The sequence below is a fragment of the Colius striatus genome, chromosome 3 (genome assembly GCF_028858725.1).
Source record: "Colius striatus isolate bColStr4 chromosome 3, bColStr4.1.hap1, whole genome shotgun sequence".
Taxonomy (NCBI): domain Eukaryota; kingdom Metazoa; phylum Chordata; class Aves; order Coliiformes; family Coliidae; genus Colius; species Colius striatus.
Window position 1 is genome coordinate 36255891 of NC_084761.1, and position 27999 is coordinate 36283889.

At 38.5% G+C, this 27999-nt stretch overlaps 2 protein-coding genes across 12 annotated transcripts in view; one reads left to right on the forward strand and one right to left on the reverse strand.

Annotated features, from left to right (window-relative positions):
- The window catches only part of DCLK2 (doublecortin like kinase 2), a 93624-nt gene extending 71049 nt beyond the window's left edge, over window positions 1-22575 (forward strand). For 3 of the 8 annotated variants that reach the window (XM_061993735.1, XM_061993738.1, XM_061993736.1), the window contains 4 exons: window positions 501-597; window positions 2386-2466; window positions 3917-4033; window positions 7743-9076. In XM_061993735.1, the coding sequence (XP_061849719.1) occupies window positions 501-597; window positions 2386-2466; window positions 3917-4033; window positions 7743-7964 (517 nt within the window). In that variant the 3' untranslated portion in view covers window positions 7965-9076. Of the gene's footprint in view, window positions 1-500; window positions 598-2385; window positions 2467-3916; window positions 4034-5098; window positions 5361-7742; window positions 9077-15103; window positions 15158-22330 lie in introns of those variants that run through there. The other 5 variants (XR_009818503.1, XR_009818504.1, XR_009818502.1 and 2 more) reach the window with 4 other exon arrangements.
- The window catches only part of LRBA (LPS responsive beige-like anchor protein), a 406817-nt gene continuing 396930 nt past the window's right edge, over window positions 18113-27999 (reverse strand). For 3 of the 4 annotated variants that reach the window (XM_061993733.1, XM_061993732.1, XM_061993731.1), the window contains exons 56-57: window positions 21758-21909; window positions 18113-19569 (exon numbers count right to left, since the gene is read on the reverse strand). In XM_061993733.1, the coding sequence (XP_061849717.1) occupies window positions 19479-19569; window positions 21758-21909 (243 nt within the window). In that variant the 3' untranslated portion in view covers window positions 18113-19478. The remainder of the gene's footprint in view (window positions 19570-21757; window positions 21910-27999) is intronic. The other variant, XM_061993734.1, reaches the window with a different exon arrangement.

Below are 27999 nucleotides of genomic sequence, written 5' to 3' on the forward strand. Positions count from 1 at the left end.
AGGGCCAACAGGGGTTAAAACCAAAAAAACCTGTTGCTCTCGATCCCTGAATATTTATGATAGCATGGTTTTGGTACAAAAAGTACTTATCCTTTCAATATCAGTAGCCTGCCAATAAACAGAATGGACTCTTTTCATTACACTTCTTTCCTCTGTCATGTGCTTTTTGTAGCAGGGCCTTTAGAACTAGGCTGGCAAGTAACTTATTTTTTCCATCACTTTTCCTGTTCCTATATGTTAGCTATGCAGTCTCTATTCCAGTGGAAGTCCTTTCATCTCAATATATATTTTCCATCTCAATATATTCATTTTCTGTTCTCATTAGCCCTGGCAATGTAACCTCAATGGCAAACACCTCAGAGGTGCTGCCACCATATAAGCTTGCAAATTATGCATTTATAGTAGTTGGTATACATCATTTCTATTCCATTACCACATTAAGAATTTGTTGCACAAATTGACTTCTTTTAATTATCTTTTTTATTACTGCTGTTCTGCAGTGAAAACAACCTTCAGGAAGACCTCTTTGATCAGATACTTGTTGGGAAGCTGGAATTTCCCTCTCCCTACTGGGATAACATTACCGATTCAGCAAAGGTACTGATATGTTTTGCAACCTGAAATAATGACAAGCCACTGAAAAGACTCTATTGCCAATGCAAAATAGAAGATTCAGAACAGACTCTTACACACAGTAAAGCACTACTTCGTCTGTTTAGTTAGTTAGCTTAACAGTGCTTGATGAAAGCTTAGGTTTTGCAGGCTGTCATGTTATTGCCTGAGTGTAGCAGGACAGTTTAATTCAATGAATATCACCTGCTATTCAGTTTACTTAAGGATGAACTATTATAGCAGGTTCAGTGCTTCAGCTGTAAAATAACTCTGTGTTTGAATTTTTCCCTCATCATTCTTTTAAAAAAGTTATTGCTATGGGGACTGAATGCAATTGGCACAACTTGTTCCTGTTTTATTTGAGAAAGTTATTAGAACTTTTCAAGAGGTGCATGTAGCTTCATTTGCGATTGCTAATAGTTCTTGTGTTATCATTGCCATTTGTGTTTAAAATTATGTCTGTAGGATAAAAGTTCCAACTTCCAAGCCAAACTTCTCAAGCTAATTCAGTAACGTGCTCTAACTGATATTGGAGGACTCTAATTAGTGAGTGGAGATTATTTTATTATCCAGCCAATGAGAAGTTGCATTTTTGCCTGCATTTTCCAATGGCTGTTTATCCATTCACAAACATTGCCCAAGCTCCAATCATGTCACACGCTTCCAGACATGCATTCTGGACAAACAAAAGTGACCTTTCACTTTGTGCTGACACAGACTAACTTGTCTGCTTGGGAAACCTCTCAGGTATATTTGAGGAAGTTAGGTATGTTTGATATCTGTTTAAAGAAGCCATTTCCCAAAACTGAAGTGATGAACAATTACCTTGAAATACTGGTGATATAAACACTGACAATTTGGAGGCTATAAAGGCTTGTCAAAGCAGGATTTGGCCCCAAGTACATGAAGCTGTTCATTTGGGAGGGGAACATATCTGTCTTAACAGGTTTGTAGAAACAGGAATTACACCAGTAAACTAGTTTTTAGCTCTGTAAGAAACTTGAATAAGTAACTGAAAGAAGTTATTTTGGGTTTTTGTTTAATTTTACTGACTGCTTTATATCAATGACCTCTTAAGGTTTATCATAGCTGGTAGGTACCATTAATGGAAACCTCATGGAAGTATTTGATAAAGCTACCAGAGACTTGCTCTAGTGCTTCTACAGTATGATGAAAGCCACAATACCAAATCTTTTGGGATTAACTGTATAATTAGTAGAATTAAGCATTTTTCTCTATCAAGTTTTTCTTATACCAAGTGATCCTTAGCTGATGAAATGAGTTAAAAGTCTTTTATTCTTCTGGAGTAACACAGAGACAACTTAGTTTTAAGATACTTTTAGCAGTTTCTTGAATTTCAGATGCACTTTCTTGCCTCTGATTTGTGCTTTTTATGTACTGTTACTATGTGCATGTATCACATGTCCCAGGTTTGCTTTTGTTCTGCTTGCCTGCATGAGCACAGAGAGAGCAAATTGGAATGGTATAGATGACCTTTTTTAACATTTCCTTTTCATCTGGTTTCCAAGGACTCAGTGAAACATGAATGCAGCAAGGAAGTTGACATAAAATATGCCGTGCAGCATACTCTTAAACCTAAAGGGCAATTTTTTTTTTCCACTTGAAGTCACTGGTTCTGGTATGGGTGTAAACTGGGGGTTTTTTTCACCCAGGTAGCAAGAAAATTGCACTGAAAATAACTTAGTGCAATGATATTTTACATTTTAATATCTTATTGCACTCTCCTCAAATGCTTTATTTTTTTTACTAAAGGAGTTAATCAGCCTAATGTTACATGTGAATGCTGAAGCCCGATACACAGCAGCACAGATCCTAAGCCATCCCTGGGTGTCAGTGAGTAAATTACATTTTACTTCTCTAATTTGATATTAAATCTCTCTATTTTGATATTATATCTGTAAATCTAACCATTAAAAGTGTAGTTTTCAGAGGCCACAATGCTCTTATATTATGCCCAAGTCTATTTAGTGAGCCACTAGTCCCATTTCCACATTAAAGAACAGCAAGAATCTGAAGTAAGCTTCATCTCTGACAAACAGCACTGTTAGCTTTTGTTGTGCTTCTGCCCAGCCAGCAATGAGGCACCACAACAGTCTTTGCTCACTGCTTCCCATCCCCTCCCACCCTCCTTTGGATGGTAGAGGCCCCAGTGAGATGGGAGGAAGAAAAAAATAACCATAGATGTTGTGGATTAAGATAAAGGCAGGGAGGGCTCACTGCCAATTACAGTGCCGGGCAAAACAGACTCCAGTACTCGACTTAGAGAAGAAAGTAGGAAAGTTTACTACCTACAAGAAATAGAACAAAACAGAAAGCAAAAGCAGGGCAGAATGATGAGAAAAATACAACCAGCACTTTAAGAACTCCCTCTCCCATCCCTCCTTTCTTCCTGGGCTCAGGTCACTGCTCCCAATATCTCTACCTCCTTGACCTCAATGGCTTGGGGGGGTAGGGAATGGGGGATGTGGTCAGCCTCACATGGATGGGCTCTGCCACTTCTCTCTTCTCAGAGGAGGATGACTCCTGGCATTCTCCCCTGCTCCAATACAGGGTCCTTCCCACATGACACAGTCCTTAACGAACTTCTCTGGTGTGGGTTCTTCCCAGCAGCTACGGCTTTCCCAGCAGGGTCCCTCACATGGGACACCGCTTCCTCTGGGCATAGTCACTGTCCCTGGCACAGGGTCTTTTACAAAGTGCAAACAAATCTCTGCTTCACCACTCCTCTCCACAGGATGCAGGGGGGGTCTCTGTTCCAGCACACATCCCCTTCCCTCACTGACCTTGGGGTCCTCATGGTTGCTTCTCTCTCCTCCAACTCCTTGCACCACTACCAGCCAGAAAATAAGGAAGGAGGGAACAGGATGAACCCTCGTCTTCCTCTGCTTCTTCTTAAAAAGTGATCATGGAGGTACCTAATTGGCTCAGCCCCAGAAGCAAGTCTGACTCAGAGCTAGGGAGAGCAACTTTTTACAGGAGCCATCTTTACAGCCCCTTCCCCACTACCGGAAATGGCCCACAGAAAACCATGACAGCTTCTGTGCCCTGAAAGAATAAACTGAGGCTGTCACAAGAAGGTGCTGGGGGTTACTACAACCTTGCTTCAACATAAGACAACAAGAGGATGTGACTTGGACATCTTTTTTATTTAAAAATTTGGGTTTGTACACTAGAAAGCATTAAGCACCTGAGAATAATAGCAAACTTCCCTTTACTCAGTTACATCCAAACTTTCATACTTTTCTTCTTAACTAATTTCAATATTGTGTTTATTCTTATTCAGGATGATGCTTCCCAGGAGAATAATATGCAAGCTGAAGTAACAGGTAAACTGAAACAGCACTTTAATAACACCCTACCGAAGCAAAATAACACATCTGCAGGGGTTTCTGTCATCATGGTAAGAGAAATGAACAATTGTATACCTTGATATTGTACTTTGCGTATTTTCCTAACAGTGCTCTATAAGCATGTGTGGTGCAAGAATAGCAAAAGCAAAGTTGGGAAGTCTCTAATTCTAGTCTTTTATGTATAGAGTGGATTACCTCATCAGTGCTTACAAGCAACTGAGTCTATCACAGCATGCTAACTATGCTATAAAAACAAGCTTAGAAACATGTAAACACTAAGTAGTTGTATGTTGAAATTGAGGTTACTAATGACTTGAAATATTTCATTATAGAAACTGTATTTTTTCATCATACTGACCAGCTAGTTAATTAATTAGGTTTTTCTCTTCTGCCCAACAATGTATTGTTTGATCTTGAAGCACAGTGCCAGGAATGTCAGGAAAAGAGACTCCATTTCAGAATCTTTCTTTATAATATCAAATGTTTACCACAAGAATTTTGTCCCCATCTAAACTCTGTTATGTTTTTTCTGTTCTGATGGGGAACTTTCTTCAAGGCATACAAAGGAACCATGATGACTTATAGTTGAACTTACAAAAACAGTAATTCCAGAAGGCAGATGCGTGAATCATGGCAGAAGAAATGGAGTATAATGTTAAGAGTACTCAAAACTCCGCTTGTAATTGACCAGACATTTTTGCAGAGAATATGCAACTGCTACAGAGATTGAACTGCCATTCTGTTCTTATTGTGGTCCATTCTTGTGTAACAGAAGGATGGACACCGCAGACAAAGAGTATATTCAGTTAGTAAAAGAAAAATAAAACTGTCTATGGCAGTAACATAACAGTGATCTCCATCTCCACCACTCCATTAGTATTAATTGCTCTAAAAGTCCAGCCCACTTATGTTAACAAAGAATTGTTTTAATCATCTGAAAGTAGGTAAATTTAAATACTGTTTCTCCATACATATATGCCTTTGCAAATATATTTATGTGAATTAAATAGGCCAAAGACTTAAATGTAGGACAAGTGGTAACATAAAAATAAAAATGAGAGAAGTAAAAAAAATGGATTTCAGGTTTATGCTGTTGTCTACATTTCATTTGACAGTTTGACTTGACAGTTTGAGAGGGACTTCAGAGCTTCATTCTTAATACTGTTGAGACTATGGATAAACCTGAAGCTGAAAACTGGTATAAAATGCACTATATGTAATAAAAGCAATTTTAATTCTAACTCTCAGCCCCTCTCCAACTTGCATGCCACTTAAGCCTGTCTCAGATCTCTGACACAGCATAGCTTCTGGCTTCTTATTGGTGTGGGGTATTTTCTGGTTCTATTAGCTACTCACATTCCTTTAGCCAGGAAAGTAATCCTCATTAAAAAAAATTATTTTCCCCTTTCCTGCCTTATTTTCTTCCAACAGGCATGGAAGGATGTAAATGCATAATTTATTTCTGAATACAGCTCATGGTTATTGCTGAAGAGAAAAGTAACTTCTTACTCAAAAGACTGTAATCTAATGTAGGTTAAGCCCCCAATTTGTTATTCTTGCCCTGGTTTATCTAGAGCATTGAAATTCAGTTGTCTTCATGTTAAGAAGTTCTTCGCTTGTACTAGCACTCATTGCTTAAAAACATTCAGACAAGCACAGTATTGTAATTCTCATGTATTGCAGTGCATTGCTATATCAGTCCACCTGCATATTTAATGGAATCCCTTTTAGCATCACTTCATTCAAATATTGTCATCTGGCCAATGCAGATAATACCATCATGTGGCAGATAAGTAAAACTGCACATACCTACTTCAGTGTTCTTGCAGAGGAGACTTTGCCCCTAAAAGCATGTTGCTGTTAATTCATTACAAATTTTTGTTGTTGTTGGCAATTTCAAACTGTTTTGTAAATCTAAATTTGTTGCAATTTTGTTAGTTCTGCTTGAAATAAGTCTAGTTTCTGTCCCTTGCTTCCCTCCTTTTTCCTGCTTTCCCAATGCCTGCATTGCTTTCTTCTGAGTAGGTCCAAGGCAATGGTACGTACTAACTGCGATGCTTTGTTCTGCTGCACAAAAAAATATATGTTCTCTATTTTTTAACACAAAGAAGGGAGAAATAACTCAGCCAGTCTGAAGTGGAAAGAGCTTTACAGCAACACAGAAACAGTAAATGAAAGTCTTTTAAACATGTACAAAAAGTTTTCTGTAAGAAGTGATGCATATTTGAAATATTCTATATTCTATATATATCTTTGTTCCGTCTGAATAGGATACCCATCTTTTTCTAGTTGCTGGAAGATACACACATGCATAACATTACTCCTAAGGAACAGACAAAAAAAACCCCAAACCACTGAAATAAGCATTGTTTCCATTGAAAATAATTACATAGATATGTATTGCTATGTGCAAGGTGTAGCTATCAGAGGCCACTGTGAGGGCAGCACAGAAATTGCTGACAGCATAAACCAAAAGCATTTCCTTTCCCTTTAAAATAACTTATCCTGACACTGAAATAGCAGAAATCTGTTTATCCACATTTTTTTTCCAGCAAGCAAAAGAGGAAATGTGATTCTGCCATTGTAGCAGCTACTTTGATAATGATAAAACTACTGCATATCACAGCTGATCTCAAAAGCTTAGAAACAGCTCAGCTAGTCCTTGCCTTGCATGCTCCATTTGAAATGCTGATTGTTAGTAGCTAAAGTGAAACCTATTTGTGCTCTGCTCCTCAATCTAATTGTCACACATTTGTGGATTACTGTAGAAAGTGCGATCTGTACATGACTAGAATAAGTATAACTTGCTCATAACAGTAAATTACAAAGAACTTAATTAACCTATATTAACTTAAATCTGTATTGCTACTGGTACTTAAAGATCTTCCACATAGTAAATAGTTAAGCAGAGAAGCTTATGGTGAGTATCAGCCTGAAAAACTGAAACAAAACCAATTATGCTATCCTTCCAAGTCTTAGAAAGGAATTTTCATGTATATTTTTGAGACAGGAACTACTCAGTTTCCCTCTAGGTTACTTTAGGCATTACACTAACAACTAAACATTACACTGTGGTTTAGTATAACTTTCAGTATCCTTCAGAGAGTACAAAAGTTGTCATCTTCAGCAGACACACCACATACTGCAAACAATCCACCTACTTACACTACAGAGTTCTCAGTTTTCATTATAATCTGTTCCTCCCTTCTGCAGTAAACTATTTTTTTAGTATTCAGAAATTACACATTTTGCCATCACATCAGTTTCATGAGAGGTCATTTGCCTACTCTCAACAAGCAGAGAAGTCTTTGAGACAGAATCATTACATTTTTCATGCCATCTTCACAAACTGATACACTTCTGTACCAGAAAAGAGAAAAGTTTCAAGTTTGCACTAAACATCATGTGATTCCTTATGTCTGCAAAAACACAGGTACATAAATTCTGCTAATACCTGGTATAGAGAGTTCCTGCCTCACAACACATGGATTTTTTTTTTCCACATCAGACTTGCAAGAGAAAATTTTAAACTCACACCATCAAGGCAAACATAGGTCTTGAAGATTAGTTATCCGAAGTCAGTACCACAAAATGCTACAATTAATTATACATGAGATTTCCAATGTTATTTCTCCTTTTTTTTTTCTGGCTCCAATGCATGCACTTAACGTCTCGTAGACTGTTTTAATCCTTAAGACAGGGATTTGACTTTAACTGATCTTTTCATATTTTGCCTTGGATTTTTTTGTTTGTTTTTAGAACACAGCTCTAGATAAAGAGAGTCAGATTTTCTGCAGCAAGCACTGTCAGGACTCTGGTAGAGCTGGAATGGAAAAAAATTCTCCAATTGCTGCTGCAGCTAACAATCCTCATGTGGCTGGCTCCAACACCTTCTTCCCTGCTGCTTCTGAGCCACTCAGATCCCCCACGCTCTCTGCCTCAGCATCACCGGAGTTTGCTGGGGATCAGCCTGGTGCATAGAACTGATGAAACCAAATCCAACAGAAGCCTCCTGCACTCTCACAACAATTTCTCTGCATTTCACATGAGAGTTTGTTTTCAGACTGCATGCACCCGCTCGTGGCAAGCCCAAGGCAGTCTCTGCCAAGAGAGTCTGATCTTCTAATAGTGGGTCAGTGAACGTCCATTAGAGTGCTCTTTGCCTTGTCTTGACAACAGCAGTAGGGGTAAGATTCTGGCAATGTTAGATTAATTTTAAGTTATCTATGTTAGTTTAATTACCTGCATTTCACACAGCCTTGGGCTCTAAATAGACTAACTTATGGTGTAGGTAGCCATATTTTTATATGATCAGCAAGATGATGAACAGTTGCCTGGGCTCACTTCTACAAGCAGGATCCATTCTGTTCTTTTGATGAGGGGTCTCAGAAAAGTGTGAGAGCAATACAGGAGAAGAAAGCTTATATTTACCATCTATTCTGATGCCTCTATTTTTAGCCAAGTTTCTACTGAACTTGAAGAGACTAATTTTCACCAAAAAAAATAGTGTAAAAAAAACATGAGACCAACATTTGAGATAGATAGAGGGGAAGGATGGTTGTTTTCAAATCATGTTTGTTATCTGACTTGCAGGCTTCAGGGTAGTGTTTAGATAATATGAATTTAAATAAAGTGACTTGGGCTGTAAACATGAGCACTGTACATTTATTTGTAATGAAAGGCTGGAATCAAGGAAGCCTTTTTGTTCTAGCCATTTTCTATCCTAACCACAAGTGTCCCACCCACACCTTTACCCAGCATCAGACTACCTATTAAATAAAATAAAATTACTTTGGACCTGTGAATAGAAAGCCTGCTGCACGTTACCTATGGAGCAGCTTCTAGTTCTAGGATGAGTTGACAGAGGAGCTACTACAAACAGCTGTCCTCACTAGCTACCAGAACTTTGTCAGTACTATCTCCCTTTTTACCTGGTGCAGGCACTGGAAACAAGGATTGGGGAGCAGCTATCCTTAATCTGCAGTCACAAGATAGATGAGGTTTTATCTTTACCATAATGCTTAGTTCAATATAGTATGTATTCAGCTTATTCTTTTCTTTTGCTCATTCTTACAAATTAGTCATAGTTCATTTTCTCTCTTAGCTATACTTTCTAGTAGAATTGTAAAAGACAGACCTGCAATAAACTTTCTTCATTAAAAAAAAAGTCATTCATTTCTCCAAGACCTCAATTATTTTGTCAGTGAAAATGTTATCCTATTCTCTCTGAAGAGATTGAAGAGTTACATTTCATGAAATTAGGCTGAGAAATTCCAATAACTTTTTAAAAATCATTGTCTCCCATGGAAGATATGGGTAATACATGACTGGACATGACTGTTTTAACTTTTGAAGAGGCAATTAAAGATGAACAAGTGCCAACTGGTAACTTAAGGTCATGGCACAGCTGAAAGGTGTACAGCATCGTGTCAAAAAATGGTAGCAAACACATCATGTGCCTTAAATCACGGTAAAAAGGTTGGGCTGCAACCAGTGATTGTGAATCAACTTTATTACGGGTTCACTGGTGTAAGTTCAAGATCTTTAGAGAGAGTATGGGAATGGCCTTTGTATAAAGTTATGTATAAATATTTTGATACAGTGCAAAACTAAGAATATAACATTCAGATCTTACTCAGAACAGAAACTAGCAAAAGGCCATTAGCTAAGCATGTGTACAGTTGGTAAATTCTCAAACAAGCCTGAAGGATGCATAATTTCAGATGGAGCAGGCTAAGAAGCCACCTATAGCAAGAAAGAGGGAGACCCCAACAAAGACAGACTACCAAATTGGGAGATGAGTAAAGAGAGATCAGCAACAATGTGATGAATGGTGGGTTGAGATCTTATTTTTTTTTCCAAGAGGATGGATTGCAAGGCTGTGCTAGATATTTTACAAAGCAAAAACTCTCATGGGATTAGCAGATAGCTAAGAAGTTGTGTTCCACAAAACCTCATGCATATATAAAAAGAAAGGATAATCATTTGGCTTTATCAACATCTGCAAGTTCCAAACTACTACTTTGTCTCAAGGAAGAAGAGGTCAAGACATACATACCCTGAATTCATGTCCCGAAGTTCATGACTGATAAACATCTAAACATTTTTAGACAAGTATTTTGATACACAGAGCAGAAGCAGTTGACAGACCATGCCAAAACACTAATTTAAAAATAGCGATGACAGCTGGAAAAGATGACAACATAATCAGATAAAAATATGGGATGGCTGGGCAAGTTCTTAACTTCATGCATGATGCTACAAAAGCTACATCACTACTGCATGCCTTCATTTAGTTCCAAAATTGGTAAATCTATGAGTGCACAGGAGGTATGCTTGTGCTGCTCAGGGTATCACAGTTTAACATAAAAATATGAATGTCTTGGTTTACACTAAAATACTTTCATGAAGGCTCGTAATGAGCCAGCAATATGGCCAAGAAGGCCAGTGGCATCCTGGGATGCATCAAGAAGAGTGTGGCCAGCAGTTCAAAAGGTTCTGCTCCCCCTTTACTATGCCCTGGTGAGGCCTCATCTGGAGTCCTGTGTCCAGTTCTGGGCTCCTCAGCTCAAGAGGAACAGGGAAGTGCTGGAGAGAGAGACCAGACCAGGGCCTCCAAGACAATCGGGGACTGGAGCATCTTCCTTATGAAGAAAGGCTGCAGGAACTGGCGTTGTTTAGTCTAAAGAAGAAGAGACTGAGAGGGGAATCTCAATATTTACAAATATCTAAATGGTGGGTGTCAGGAGGTTGAGGCATCCATTTTTTCTATGGTATCTAGCAACAGGACAACGGTAACGCAATAAAGCTGGAACACAAAAAGTTCCATTTAAACATAGGGAAAAACTATTTCACTGTGAGAGTGACAGAGCAGTGGCACAGGCTGCCCAGGGAGGGTATGGAGCCTCCTTCCTTGGAGGTCTTCAAGACCCGCCTGGACACATTCCTGTGTGACCTGATCTAGGTGACCCTGCTTCTGCAGGGGGCTGGACTAGATCTCTAAAGGTCCCTTCCAATCCTGTCATTCTATGATTCCACGATTATTCCTGGTTTGTTATCTACTGCACTTTCAACTAATCCTTCTCTTTGTAGAATTGTCAGGTGCTGGAAGAAGGCAAAAATAGCATGGTTCTTTTTTACAATTTCTATTTGCTATGAAGGGAAAGAATTTACTATAGAAAACTGTAATCTCCAGTTATACATTTGTCAGAGGACTGTTACCTTTTTTGTTTCATGAAAGTAGCTGAAATTCATGTACCATTTTGATAGATATGGATTAAATGCCTTTTTTCCCCCAAACACTCAACAGTGACAGTACAACTGCTACCATGCCTACATTTTAAAAAATAAATTATTAAAGTATTTTTTAAAATCACAGGCCTTTTTAGCTCCTTGAATGTGAGTATTGTTCACATATCCCAACAGAGACAATTCCTGCAGTTCTAGATTTGAAATCCCAGAACTGAATCCTCCCCTGCTGTAAACCAGCATAACACTAAGTTCACTGAGACTCTCATCCAAATTCACCGTTACAATTAGCCCTATTCTTGAATGTATAAAATTGATTAAACAATTGACAAATTATATTAAGGCTGATAAGTGTTTTATGATGATGTTACTTTCATCAAGTACTGCATCATGTTTACAGCAAGTCATCAAGAATATTTACATAGGTCAGTAAATCTTACTTTGGACTACTTCCATAGCAAAGAGTTTATAGCCGCAGAAGTCACTTCCCTTATCTAAACTGAATACTTGAGGAAGTGAAGCTAGGAGGTAGCAATAACTAAAATTAAAAGATTGCAGAGTAATTTTCCCTAACTTAATATATTTTATTTTTCAAATATATACATTAAGTATATCATAGAATCATAGAATGGTAGGGTTGGAAGGGACCTTTAGAGATCATCTAGTCCAACCCCCCTGCAGAAGCAGGTCAGCCTAGATCAGGTCACATAGGAACATGTCCAAGCGAGTCTTGAAGACCTCCAAGGAAGGAGACTCCACAGCCCCTCTGGGCAGCCTGTGCCAGGGCTCCCTCACCCTCACAGTGAAATAGTTTTTTCTTTTCTGTTTAAGTGGAACTTTTTGTGTTTCAGCTTCATCCCATTACCCCTTGTCCTGTTACTATCTACTATAGAAAAAAGGGATGTCCCAACCTCCTGACACCCACCCTTTAGATATTTATAAATGGTAATAAGATCACCCCTCAACCTCCTTCTCCAGACTAAACCGCCCCAGTTCTCACAGCCTTTCCTCATATGAAAGAAATATATATGTATATATGTAAGATAACAAAAGAATTTTTAACCTACTTCTTTCTCCAAATTTTCCCTTGCTTTCCACCTTTTCCACCATTTTTTTCTTCATATGTTTGTGTTTTAAACAACCCAAACCAAAACAACAGGCTTTTCTAACATAGCACAGTGCATCCAGTGCAGTGCACTTAGGAACAGAAAGCATGACTGTTTTTGTTTGAGCTGGGGAGCTTCAGTCTTTTAATTCAAGGAAGCAGGATTTTCAAAGGCCTTCATTCACCTCTCAAAAACAGAGGTTCTACAATTCAGGCGTGTGGTGAGAAGACTATGGCAAGAACATCTAATGCAATTTTTCTTGCTCTGATGCTTAGAGATCTCTCTGAGTGGGTATAAAAATGTTGCCAAAATACACAAGTGACCAGACATCCTTCAGTGGGTGCCAGACACTCTGTATTACTTCTTAGAGGGCCCTGGTGATATGGCAGACATTCCAGCACCCTGGCATACATCAAGGAGATCAGAAGCAAAATCCTGTGATTTCCAACAAGGATTACAGCTTTGGCCTTTACAAGAAGACTCTCATTTTCTTAATTACTTAAAATAAAAAAGTGATAGCTGGGAAGCAGTAACTTGTTATACCACTGCCTGTATACTCACCAAAAAGGGAGTCAAATTCCTGTTCACAGGAATTCTTTTGATCATTTCAGGCTAAACCAATAAATTTATGCAGCAAGCAAGAAATTGGTTTTTTAAAGGTCTCATTCAATCGTGGTGGTCATATCTGTCTTCTTCTCAGTAAGTCACTGATCTAATTATTACAGATAATTAGAGTAAATTTATGGAAGTATTTGTTCAATTTTATATAAATATATACATTTATCAATTATCTTTAGTTTGAACAGGAAATTATATTCACGTTTACTCATTATTTCTTTCCAGCTATATTCAAACAGGGATTGGAAAGCAATAGAATTCCACAAAACTAGTAACCTATACAAAATGCTCGTTAAGTAAAATTGAGGGATGTTTAAGATTAAAAAAGTGAAGCAATCAAACACTCCTATTGTTATCAGTTTCAATGTCTAATGCATACAAATTAGTACCTAGTTGAGCTTTTCTAGGAGAGCTTTTGTTTTGTTTTTAAACTAAGTATTATAAAAAAAACTAAACCAAAACAAAACAAAGAACAGGACAAGAAATGAAGAAGCAAGCTGTCATGCAACCATCCACTAAGAAGGTTTTCCTCAGCTGCTGCTTCTGTTCCTGGTTTTGTTTCAAACAGCAGTTGAATTTTAAGTAAGTGCCTTTGTCCTGTTTGGAAACAGAAAGCTCAGAGTGAAAATCCTTTAAGATGTAGACTTCAGAGAAGGAGAGCTTCACCAAGGAGTACCAGCAACTATTCCCTTCTCCCCAAAATAATATTTGCCAATTAGTTTGAAATACTGAAGTTTTAAGTATTCAGATGCTGAATTCTTAAAGTTTAAAACACTTTGCTTAAAAAGACACCAGCTCTTGTTTAGATTTGTTTAGATTTACTGAATTGCTTAGAACAGTCAGATTATGGTTTTGCACGTATCGGGGCTTGCTTGGAAAAGCACACAGGATAAACGATACAGAAACATGAGAAGACCAGTATACAAAGTCATCTGATATTGGACCTATCTATTGCTGTATATACCAACATCTAAACACACAACTAGGTTCCTTTGTGCTACAGCATTTTACAGCTCAGAGCTCACAATACATAGTGAACAAAGTGGGAAGTAAAAAAATTAGAACTTGAAGAAAATTGTACATGATCATATCTCAAAGTTTGTTCATTTAGTAAATAGCAAGTACCACATTTTGAAAACTTTTTTTTTTATTCCTGTGCAATGCAGCATATTTTCCAAAGCAGACATCTAAATGTCTTTATAGTTGACTGTGTGATGCAGTCCCAAGTACAAAGCTGTACTTCATTTCAGATTTTACTAAATATACAAATCTGTTTGGTTTCAAAACTATGCTTTCTGATACTATCACAATTCATTTACAAGAAAGCAGTTCTATTTGACATAATTTCTTTAAAAGTTGAGAAATATTTTACATACTTCTTACTAAAAATATGCTTCCTTATAATAATAAGTCTCAACTAAAAATATCTACAGAAACAAGTTATAATTTATTCTTTCAAACTGTTTGTCAAATGTTTTAATTTTATCTCACATGAGACTGGCCGTATTTGAATTGCAGGACTTTAGGTTAAAAGTAAATGAATTTCAGTAAATCTAAACAAAATCGGAAAATATTTCCTACGGCTTTTGAAGCTTTTAAAGAACAGCTTTGAATTATGATGCATAAGCATAGACAAGCATCATTAACTGTATTAGTTTACTGAAGATCTTAGGGTTGGTTCCACATACAAGTAAACTATTTCAGATTTCATGAAATGTATCACCTGGGAAATCCAAGTGACTCATCTCAAGCTTTACACAATTATCCTAACCCTATATGGGAAAGGTCTCATTGGTTTAGAGCAGCACCCATGGAATAGCCTCTCTCCAGTTTCAAATAGGACACGGCCAGTTCCCAGAACACTATAGAAATCTTTTATTCCCTTATGAATTATTTGTAAGTACAAGAGAAAGAGAAAGCTAAACAGAGATGCTGCATCACAAACTCACTTTAATCTCTGTGAATATGAAACTTGGTATATAAAATGGAAAAGGTGCAATCTAGATAGTGACTGTATCCAGGCCATTCTTATTCAATATATCTAACAGCAATTATGTCCCGACTAAAGCTACAATAGAATTCATTTCCCCCAAAAGTCTCAGTTTTTAATTTCTACTAAAAGAAATTAAAACAATTTTTTTGTTCCAGGACACCAGTTCTGTAAGAAAAATCATGAATCGTGTTTTTGTTGCTGCTGTTCAGGTATGTGGAATAACTGAAGAAACTCCACTGTTTCTTTAAAATCCCCAGCCTGATTCCAAACGTTAAAATCACCACAGCATAAAAGTTTCTCCACAATAGTTCTAAACAGAAATTCAATTTGCATATTTTTAGAATTACAATGAGAATCCCAAAATCTTGCCAACTTCTGACAGTAGTTGTAAGAAACAGCTACCTCTGTACCATAGCAGTATTAACATCTACAAGTATCTACATGAACAGCCAGAAGGAGATCCAGGGAACTACAGGCTTGCCAGTCTCATCCCGGAGCTGAGGAAGGATATGGAGCAGATTATCTCAAGTGCCATCACACAGCATGTATGGGACAGCCAGGTGATGAGGCCCAGTTAACATGGTTTTTTATGAAAAGCAGGTCCTGCTTGACCAACCTGATCTCCTTCTAGGACAAGGTGACTCAGTGGATGGAGGAAAGGCTGTGAAGGTTACCCACCTGAAAGTCTTAGACATCATTTCCAACAGCATTCTCCTGGAGAAACTGGCTGCCCGTGACTTGAACAGACTTACTCTGCATTCCATGGAAAAGTGTCTGGATGGCTGGGCCCAGAGAGTGGTGGTGAACAGAGTTAAATCCAGTTGGCAGCCGGTAACCAGCAGTGTTCTCCATGGCTCAGGGTTGCAGCTTGTTTTGTTTAACATCTTTATCGATCTGGATGAGGAGACTGAGTACACCCTCAGTAAGTTTGCTGATGACACTAAATTGGGTGGAAGTGTTGACCTGCTTGATGACAGGAGGGACCTGAACAAGCTGGAGTGATGAGCTGAGGCTGATTGTACAAGGTTCAACAAGGCCAAGTGCGGGGTCCTGCACTTGGGCCACAATAACACCAGGCAATGCTACAGGCTTGGAGCAGAGTGACTGGAAAGCTGTCCTGCAGAAAAGACCCTGGGGTTGAATATGAGCCAGTAGTGTGCCAGGGTGGATATTAGGAAGAACTTCTTCAGTGAAGGGTTTGTCAATCATTGGAAAGGGCTGTCCAGGGAAGAGGTTTGAGTCAATATCCCTAGGTTGTTAAAAGATATGTAATTGTGGCACTTAGGGACATGGTTTAGTGGTAGACATATCAGTGCTGGGTTAATGGTTGGACTTGACGACCTTAAAGGTCTTTTACAATCTAAATTATTCTATGATTTTAATCTCTCCCTTTCCTAGTAAGTAGCAATCTCCATCAGCAGAATACCCACAGATAAACTTTGGTATCAGGTTAACTCTTTTGCTACCAAGAGTACATCAGGACCAGAAATAATAATACATATACTTTGCACACAGCATGCTTTCCAGATACAGGCACTTGTTCATAACACACAGGACACCACAGCCAAAAACAGGAGAAATAGTCTCAAAAGTATTATAATGTTCATTTACTCATACTTGTGAGAACACCACAATATGAGCATCATTCAGAGAGACCACCGCCCTGATTGCACCACTGTCTCTCACGAGATCCTAGAGCGTTTATATCAGCAATTTTCACAAAACGGAAGGGATTTCAAGCTACCCGCACTAAGTATGTCCCCACAAACCAAACTTACAGCACTGCTGCTGACCAGCCTTGCTTCCCTCAGCAGCAAACACTACTTTCCAGAGCACCGGCCATAAACTACTGCTAATAACATCCATACAGGAAACAAATCCACTTAAACCCACCAGAACAGAAGCAAGCACAGAGCAGCATGTAAAAAACCCCACCATTCATCAATGCTCCCTCTGAATTTTGAGGAAATAGAGGACTCAGCTCCTTCTTTTCAGAAATATTCTGCAAATAAAGCTAGCTGAGGCCCAGCAAGTTAATGTCAGGCACCTGTTGATTAAACAGGCTTCAGCAATCCATTTGACACAGCTGCTGCCCTGAATAGACTAACAAACACCCGAATAGTTGGAAATTTAACCCATTTTCTTCCACTCTATCACAAATAACATTGCCTGAGATCCCAAGTGCAAGCCTGGTCCTCAGAGTGGTGCCCAAGATATATTTCTTCACCCACGGAAGTAGGGGTATGTCCTACTCAACCATCATCAAAACTGTCCAGAATGGGAAGATCTTCACAGCCTTGCTCGTGGAGCAGAAGATGAAGTTGTTCTTGTCTACAGAAAGGCTGCAGCACTCCTAATGTACAAAACACCCTGCTGCAGCGCTGTTGCTGCATCCCAAGGAGTACTTGATACCATTGCATTGCTGCCCATCAGCATGCCCTGGCTGGATGTAACTCACTGTGGCATGCACATATACAGAGGTGCTTTCAGTTTGGGAAAGCATCTCATGATCAGTAGGGCCCTTTCTAAAAGAAGCAATCTACTAAACTCACTGTGAAATATTTTGGGGAGATCAAAGCTACAGGATCAAACTTCTGTCAATAAGTATTCCCAAAGTCAGCAGGAGATCATAAAAAAAAGACTCTCAAAATTTCCATTTGGCAAAATACACCTTGGTTTGGGGTTTTTACCTCCATCTGGCCTAGGAAACACATCCCTGGCTCAAGACAAATGCAAATTGCACTGCAAGAGCATACCAACTTCTCCTCAAAATCTTCTGATATGAGGCTATAAATGTTGTTGAACTTATGGCAATGTGAAGTATGAGTTTTGCATAACAAATTTTACTGCTCAATGCACTGGACACTTGCCACAGATATGGCAACTGTAGTCTTCACTTAAACAGACCATATACAGAAAATATAAAAAATGTAATTCTACTGATGCCACCATAACCACTTCAGTATAAAAATGCAGAAAGTGTAGAAAATTTAGTGACCAGGAGTATTTTAAATGCATTAGCCATAGCAACCATTTCCACTATTGTGGACAGACATTGAATCACAAGAACCCAATACTCCACTGAAGATCTCAAATACAAATGTAATTTTATTTAATTTCTTCACTCAAACTGAATTTTCTCATTCCAAATATTTACTGAAAGAAATAGTAGTTAAATGATTAGAAAAAACCAAAAAAACCCAGGAACTGCTCTAGTAGGCGGCTAAAGAAATGTATATATCAATACAGATATGGAATGTAAATCTCAACTTATATAGTTCACAACATACAAAGAAGATTTTTAGCTAATACAGACTTACAAAACAGTTAACAGCTGTTTTCACAGATATTTTCACAGAGTTCTGCACAGCACTCTTGTAGAAAAGTAGATTTGTGCAACACCAAAATAACTTATTGTTCCTTAGTATAAATTATTTTTCATTTCTTAAAGAGGTAATTTAATATGATTGGGCAGTATCTGACAGGATCTGATGGTAGCAAAATAGAAAAGATATTCTTGCTATACGCTGAAAAGGAATATGGCATGTGCTACAGTATTGCAGGGGTAGTTCTGGGAAAGAAACAAAAGTCGGTCACCTGTAAGTCTAGTGCTTCTGCTGCTGTAGAGAGGCTGTGCACCAACAAACGCCTGCCACCTTAGTGCTTTCACAGTCAACCAGCAGAAGTGTGCTTTGGTACTTGCACCTATTAACTCACCTCTTTGAGTTTCTAATTCGAGTTTAAAGTCTTCAAAATAGCCTTCCTGATTTTAAGGAACAATACACATTTTGGTGTGCTTTGAAGGAGATGCCAGATAGAAACCACAAGGCTTCACACTTGTTTTAATACAAACTCCATTCTCAATTTCTCTCTCTTAACTGCACAAAACATACAACTAAAAAAGAACTATTTGTCTAGGCCTAGAAACATGCTTGAATAGTAACATTGATGGAAATGATCGTCAAAGTTTAAAATTACATTAACTATAATATAAATATTACTATTGATTCCCATAAACTTCAGTGCTGATGTAGTACAATCATTTGGAAAAGTACAAGACAAAGTGTGGTACGGATAGCACAGATTAAAACTCCCCAAACATCATAATTAATTTCCATCATGTTAAAATCATATATTCTTCAAGGTTACAGATAAAGCTTCAGATGGAAAATTCATTTCTTCATAATCTAGCTAGAACAAGAGTTTTAATTATCTTTAAGTTTCTTTTACATACAGAGATCAAAATAGTCTTCTCATTATGACTAAAAATATAGATTTTTAACTACAGAACCCAGTAGCCATTTTTCTGCTTCTTTACCCCTCCCCAAAAAAAGTCAAGCAAGGTCTAAAAAAATAGCAATTACCTTTAAAAAATAGGTTGCTTCTTCCAGTAAATTCAAGTTACATTCAGATGATATATATCTATTTATAAGGAACAATGTTGTGGCAAGACACCAAGGCAAGCGTGCTGTATTCTGTTTTATTCTGACAACAGCTGCCTACATCAGTGCTAATCATCATCTCTGAAGATCAGTATCTGGTTTGATACTCATGGTGCCAACGATTGAAATCATTGTAGAAAACCACTATGCTCCCAGATGCCATGCCAGTCATTATACACCTAAAGAAAGCACAAAACTATATTTGTCAGTGAAACACTTCACAGTCAGATGCACGATTCAACAAACCAAAGAGTTACATCAGCATAGGCACAATAACCCAAGGCAATGACCAACTTCCACAAACAAAGCTCCACGTGCGAGAGAAATCAAGCTTTAGGAGCTCCTATCTTGGGCTTCCAAGAACTCCAGCAAGCTGGATTTGAATAAAACTGCCACCTGCACCACTTCTGGCAGATTGATGGATCACAGAATATACAAAACACCATGCAACAGTTTGTATGTTTGGCCAGAAGCTACAGAACCGCTTACCACCATCACTTCAGGGATTATTTCTTGGCTTGCTTGGTTGGTTTTTTGTGGGGTATTGGAATGGGATTAAGTCCTGGTGAAGTAGCAAAGGAAAGGCTAGGGAAAGTGTTCAATGCAGATTCACCTCCCTGTTTAAGCACAATCAACATGAAGGAACTAGATGTGGGCACAGGACTTCTGTTGGAAATGTTAGTGCTTGGTTTTGAAAGCAATCTGAAGGCTTCAATTGTTTTGGAAGTTCCTGAAGACAATCACAGTGCTTTCCCAGTGAGGCACTCTTTCTTTCTAAATTCCTTACCCTTGGCCTGCTACTACAGATCATTTAGATCTGTTTGAAAAGCCATGACCCTGACATGGCACATAATTGTAGGAGCTTTTTTGTCATCTTTTCTGCTGTCTCCTTTTGTCTCAAGTGTCACAAAAATCAAAAGTATAAGGATCTACAATTCTGGCATTTTAGGAAAAAAACCCGTCATAAGTAAAAAACAATATTCAGAGTTAAAAAGCTGTATTTTTTTGTTCAAAACTAAGACTAAATGCAAGATCATAAAAACATTGCATTTTGATAGTATCACACTATTTCTTTTCAAGAGAGACAGTTTTATTGGTTTTGTATTAAGTTAAAACTTCTTTTTACACACTATCATACAAACGGATACATTCATGCATACCAAACAAATTACTCTGAGTAATTATCTGTAATTACTGAGTAATTACTCTTAAGATACTCTGAGTAAATATCTTCTGAGCTGTCATACTCAAAGTAGATAGGTTCTTAACTTGAGCACATGGACAAATTTATAGATGTCCACATTAAATTTAAGGTTATTGACTTGCAAAAAATATATTGACATGCTATTAAGTATGTCTTAAGTATTTAAGAATCTTTAAATGCAAAGTTTTATAAATTTCAGAGGTCTAAACCAGCTGTAACTTTACCTTTTCAAGCATTTTTACATGGCAGAGGCTTTTTTTCAAAAAGCCTATAATTTCTAACTGCATCTAACAACAAGAAGCTGAATATTTGATTGAAATCCACAGATTTTTCTAGCTTGCATTTTTTTAAGTTCAATTTATGTAATTTTAGAGATATACTCCAGATAAAAACATTAAAACTTTCAGTATGGACTTGAGTAAGTGGAAGGTGAGAGTCTTGGCAATATGCTTCACTGCACAACGTAGATATTCCTAAAGGATTTAGGAGGCAAATCTTCAAATATACCAAAGCAAACAGAATTCTAGCCAGGAAGCTAAAGGTGTACAAATGAAATGGTATAAACCACCTTATAAACAAACAATACTTTTGTGATAAAAACACAGGACTTTCAAGTACAGCAGCATTGGAAAGTGTAATATAAAAACACTGCAAAAATTAACTCATTGCCTTCAGTAGAAGGAATCTTCAAGGCCATGCTTTGTGCTGATAAAATAACTTTCTTAGAAGTGAAAATTAATATTTGCTTTAGCAAAATATGGATGTGTGGAGAGAATCTTACTGTGTTATGATCTTACTCTAATGGTTCTATTTCTCACAAAAAGGTCTGGAATTAGGAATGTGATTTGTATTGCAAGTGAAGGAAAAACATGAAAAGCACATATGTATCCTTCCACCTCTATTTGAACCACACTGCACGTTGTCACAGGCCAATAACTCAACCTGTCTTGAAAGCTGCCAAAGATTTCTTGAATCTCTCTTCAAAAACTGATTTTCTGCCTTATATATGATATGTTAGAAAGAAACTTATGCAAGCACAGCATTCTCAATATAATCACCAGGATCTATGATCCACAGAAAATCAGAAGAAAACCAAAAATGCAATTTAATTGTAAGTATATATATTCTCTGAAATTCCTGTGAGGACCAGACTTTGCTCTAACCTTTGGTCATACGACAGAGCCATGGATCGGATTCCAGCATCACAGCCTGGGTAAGCAAAAAGCCTTTTGAGGTCCCACATCTGCCACACCATGACAACTCCATTGTCTCCACCTGTAAGCAAATACTGTCCATCTCGACTCAGCTGAATTGCCTAAGGGAAAATCATATGGATATTTGTCAGACAAATAACATATTGCTCTTATTCCTCCCTTCTACTTCCATAAAAAGTTTCATATTGAGAGCTGAATGTCAAGGGAGACTTGATATCAATAGAAGCTTTTGGGAAGCAAAATTATTGTTGTTATTCTAGCCAGCAATGGAATTATTATTATTATGCACAAATGTCTTTAATACATTAGATGTCATTAGTTACGTTTTACCTCACGTATGATTTGCTCCATATTCCAAAGACCTAATATGAAGTCAACTAAAGAAATTTACTTTTCTGGATGGAGGGAGTTTAAATGTTATACAAACTACTAGCATGCATGCAAAGCAGCATTTTTTGATTTCTGCTCTGGATTAATACGATAATGATCCACACCTCTAATAGAGGCTCCTTTTCCTTTCAGGATCTATCCCAAAACTGCCTGGGACAAATTCAACAGCTTATTCGCTCATCTTGTGTGCATAATGGAGACTGATGGAAAATCCACATTTGAAATCTTTATTTGGGATCTAGATCACGGAGAAAGATGGAATATTACTGTTTTTCACAGTGAAGACTTCTGGAAACAGGAGTCTTCAAACTATTTTGATATTTCTTCTGTGCTGTTGGAGTACCTGGAAAAACAGCAACTTTCCTCAGTCACCTGATGACTATACTAGGTGATACTATCAGATACTACGATGACTGGAAACTTGAGAAGTATTTCTTAAAGAGTGATTTCGCCAGTTTAATTAAGCCAAAATGTGGTTTATGAGAACTGAACTTGGAATTTCATTAAAATAAGTGATAGCCTATGGGGTCAGACAGATTGTGATCAATCTAACCCAACAGTGGCAGCAGGAAATGCTATGAGGCTGGCCACTCTATAATCCCTTCCTCTTGTGCTTCCCAGCACCCACAACCACTGAATATCAGAAAGTATATCACTCTCTATTCCCTTTAGTATCTATTTATGGGTATGCTGTCCATGAAAATGCTTAATCTGTTTTTAATCTGGTTTTGAGCCTGCTGATTCCTTCAGTGGGAAAAAAGGTCAGAAGTTCATTACAGTGCAAAACAGTTTTATGTCCGAAATGATTCTACTAGTTTTAATGAATACCCCATAGGTCTCATATTCTGCAGTTTCCTGAATAACAGTTCTGCATTCATCTCATCCATTGCCTTCATCACTGTCAACTTTTATTATTCGGTAACTCAGAAAACACTGAATAAAACTAGTTTCCAACACCAAACCCTGGAAGATTCCATCACTGACTTTTCTCATAGCAATACTAAGATCTTACACATCTTTTCAATATGGGTCTTAGCAATTACTTTTACAGCAATGCTTAAGAGTACAAAACTTCTGAAAGCAAAACTGTCCTGCTGTCATGCAAAAAAGAAACTCGAGCAGCAGCGGATATCAGGCCACGATTTCATAGCCTCATCCTCCAAGTATCTGGGAAAACCAAAAAAAAACCAACCACCAACAAAAAGGCAGCTCCCGCGAGTGGGATGGTCTTGCCGGGAGGCGGAGCTGCAGCAACTGTGGGGGATTTAATCATCTCCCAGGGAGCGTGAGTGACCAGGAGCGCGGCGAACAGGAAGTGACGCAGCAGCCAGGAGTAGCGCGGCAGTTTGCTCAGGGAGGACAGGCAGGGAACAACCCCATGGCCCGTTTAGAGAAGCAGAAGTCAGAGAAGTGCCCCAGCTTCAACCTAGCAAAATGGTGAGCACTCCCCTAAGGACTAAAGCCAGGGCTCAGGTGGACAAAACCCAAGTAAAGGTCAATGCATCCATCCAGATAGAGCTGGTTAGTAGAGAAGCTTCGGTCCAGGTGGAGTGCAGGGAGTGTTTAGACTGCTTAGGGACCTGTGCCTCTGAGGCAAAAATGTGTCACAGGTGCCCTCAAGTTCAGCAACTGCAGCGCCTGGTGAAAGAGCTGCAGGAACCTGTGAGTAGGCTCTGTAGTATTAGAGGGGAAGAAGTGGAGAAAGATGGAGGCTTCCACAATCAGGTGCAAGCCTCCAGTGAACCCAATAAGTCATGGACCCTGGTTACAAAAACAAAGAAAGACAAAGGCTCGTCTTCAAAGCCTTCCTTCCAGAGTGCCCACTACAAATAAGTATGAGGCACTGGTGACAACGGACTTTGACTAGCAAGCTCCAAAAGCAGAAAAGCCACTAAACAAACCATCAGCTGTCCCTTCTAGCTGGGAAACAGAGCAGGACAGGGAATGCAATGATAAATGCCCTTCATCTGCACACTGGGCTGAGATACGGAAGGCTGACCACCCTGAGAAAGAGCCAAACCAGGGAGGAAGCTCCTGCACCTGCCCAGGGAAACCTGTGTGTTTGAGTAAGCCGCTGTGCTACACTAATGCCTGGGGAATAAGCAGGAGGAACTGGAGATGTGGGTGCGGATGCAGGGCTACAACCTCATTGCGGACACAGAGACATGGTGGGACAGCTGCCATGACTGAAGCACAGCCATGGAGGGTTATGTATTGTTCAGGAAAGACAGACTGACAAGGTGTGGAGGTGGAGTTGCTCTCTATGTGAGAGAGCAATTAATGTGTACTGAACTGTGCCTGGGTGGGGATGAGGAGAGAGTAGAGTGCTTATGGGTAAAAATTAATGGGCAGGGCAAGGGAGGTGATATTGTTGTAGGAGTTTGCTACAGGCCATCTGATCAGGAGGAGGATGTGGATGAGGCCTTCTACAAACAGCTGAGAGCTGCCTCACGATCACAGTCCCTGGTCCTCATGGGGAACTTCAACTACCCTGATATTTGCTGGGATAGCCACACAGCCAAGCACACACAGTCCAGGAGGTTCCTACAGACTGTTGGTGACAACTTCCTATCACAGGTGATCAAGGAACCAACAAGGAGGGGTGTGCTGTTGGTGTACTGACGAATAAGGAGGGCCTGGTTGGGGATGTGAAGATTGAAGGCAACCTCGGCTGCAGTGACCATGAGACAGTAGAGTTCAAGATCCTGTGTGGAAGAGTTGGGCAGAGAGGAACCTCATGAGGTTCACAACAAGGACAAGTGCAGAGTCCTGCATCTGGGAAGGAACAACCAGTACAGGCTGGGGATCAAGCTGCTGAAGAGCACTTCAGCAGAGAGGGACCTGGGAGTCCTGATTGATAATAAGCTAAATATGAGCCAGCAATGTGCCCTCATGGCCAAGAAGGCCAATGGCATCCTGGGATGCATCAAGAAGAGTGTGGCCAGCAGGTCAAGGGAGGTTCTGCTCCCCCTCTACTCTGCCCTGGTGAGGCCTCATCTGGAGTCCTGTGTCCAGTTCTGGGCAAGAGGGACAGAAAAGTGCTGCAGAGAGTCCAGCGCAGGGCCACCAAGATGATCAGGGGAATGAAGTATTTTTCATATAAGGAAAGGCTGTGGGAACTGGGGCTGTTTAGTCTGGAGAAGAGGAGATTGAGGGGGGATCTTATTAACATTTATAAATGTCTAAAGGTTTCAGGAGGTTGGGACATCCCTTTTTTCTGGAGTAGCTAGTACCAGGACAAGGGGTAATGGGATGAAGCTGGAACACAAAAAGTTCCACTTAAACATAAGAAAAATCTATTTCACTGTGAGGATGACAGAGCAGTGGCACAGGCTGCCCAGAGGGGTTGTGGAGTCTCCTTCCTTGGAGGTCTTCAAGATTCGCCTGGACATGTTCCTATGCGACCTGATCTAGGTGAACCTGCTTCTGCAGGGGGGTTGGACTAGATGATCTCTAAAGGTCCCTTCCGACCCTACCATTCTATGATTCTATGAAAAAAAAAAAAACACCAACCAACCAAAACCAAAGGCCTGAATGAATTCTGTCACATAGAATGACACCAATACAAGCTACCAGCAAGATCAAGACCCTTAAAACTACAGACTGCATCATTATTAATAACTCTTGTAAGCACAAACTTTCGGGGCTATGTTCTCCTCTTTTTTCCAGAAGCCTCTTCTAAGTTTTCGTTCTGATTTTTGCTCCCTAGTTTGACTGCTTTTCCTTTGTCTTCTCTGCTCTCTGCTTTTATTTTTGTACCCAAAACTCAGCACAGCAGCAGCCTATTATCCTCTTCACTTCAGCAAATGGAAAGGTGAGCAACAATTTTGCTAGATGTTTGCTGGATGATTTCCTGTTATCAAAAAGAAAATAAGTAACTTTGCTACTATAAAGGACTATTATCTAGTATTAAAAGCAATGGCTTTTGAATTCCAAACATTCTACCAATAGATTGATCTGCTTTAGCTAAAACATTATCAATGGAAGACAAGGAAATGGCCTCAAGAGGATAGTTTATAACTAAAATTCCACCTCAAAGATTTAAATTTAGGAAAAGGTAGGGAGAACTGAAGACAGGACCTTGCAAACATATATCTCTGCTCAATTCTGCAAGTATTTTGCAATCTCTACTTCTACAGTTTTTTAATATCCAAAACTTGTAACACTGTGATTTTAAATTGCTCAGGAAAAGGAAATTGTTGCTTTTTTAATATACAGAATTTATAGCACATGCACCACAAAAGAGAAAGTAAAATACAAAAATGTTACATTCATGCAACATTAAAGTGTTTATACAGATTGCTGACAAGCCTAGACACCAAAACTTTCAGTGCACACAAGACACTGCTTTGTGAACAGTAATAACTGGTCAGACATGTTACATATCTGACCACTGTACTTTTACTATGATAGCAAATATATCCTTTATGAATTATCCTTTAAGAACAACACTTAGATAAAGTTTATATATATTATATACCTTGAGCATTTCCTGCAGCAATTCCCAAGTAATCAGAATTAACCACATTTCTACAATTTTATTTAGCACAATTTAAAAATTCATATAAATACAAACATATACAGTAAACAAAATAACACAGAAAAAGATAGATAAACCTATTCCAGCTGTGTTTTGAATTAAGATGACAACACATACATGTATATTTAGACACAATAAGTAGAAAATGTAGAAGTTTTTGCCAAACATGTCTAAGCATGGAAAACTGAATACAAACCAAGGTTAGAGTTGAATATCCTGAGCTGAAGCTTCTGTCCTAAAACACCCAAGTTTTTCCATCATAAATTGCTTCTATGATTGCTTCTGACAGTCTACAAAAATATGCTATGCACCTCCCACAGCACAGACCCAAGGAATGTGAAAATTCATTTAGAGAGCTCTTAGATCATAGTAACTCAGTAAGAAATGAGTAGAAAACAAACTAAGGTAAGACTGAAAAAATTATTTAGAACCTGAATGCACTGAGTAGATGATCATGAAATTTAACACATCACCCACAATTATTAAAAAGATTATTCATTAGAAGCAAAAATCAATATGAGGTGGTTTTCTTCTCTACAGCAATGGCAGTCTCCTAAGGGTATTTTCAAATTGCAATGAAGACCATGACAAATAATTATTTGCTACACTTATAAAAATTCAGCTGATGAAAATCCATTAACCTTACGGTCATGGTTCACTTGAATTTTATAGTTGAGGCTTTTACTGACAAAATGCTATATTAAAAGGCAAATTAAAGTCATTAATCTTTAACTCTTCCCCTACCTGCAAAATGCAGTGGGTTTTGTGGTCTTTTGATTAAATAAAGAATAGGCTTTGAATGCTTAGTAATACCTATGCAATTACTAAGTCATTGGCTAGCCATGAAGAGAAGATGTTGATTTTTTAAAATAAATTTCTCAGTCACTTGGCACTATATATATACACACACACACATATAGGAATGAAGGAATGAATGAATGAAATAAAAAAGGTCACCCTGTCAACATTTCAGTTTCATGACATGCCCTTCAAGATTTAACAAACAAAAGGATGCTTTTTCTCTAAAGTACTCCAACTAGTGTAGAAGATGACGTGAATCAATTTTACTGTTCTGCTTTTCTCCAGTGTAGTACTATCTATGATTCTGCTAGGTATCAAACTCAAACAACTCTGCAACTAATCTTTCTCACAACATGAGCTTCAGACTCTCAAATAATCCCCACAGTGCACAGTTTGAGAAATGTTCTAAAAGCTGCATTTCTGACTTGTACTTCCTTGGAAAGTCTCAAAACTTTGCACA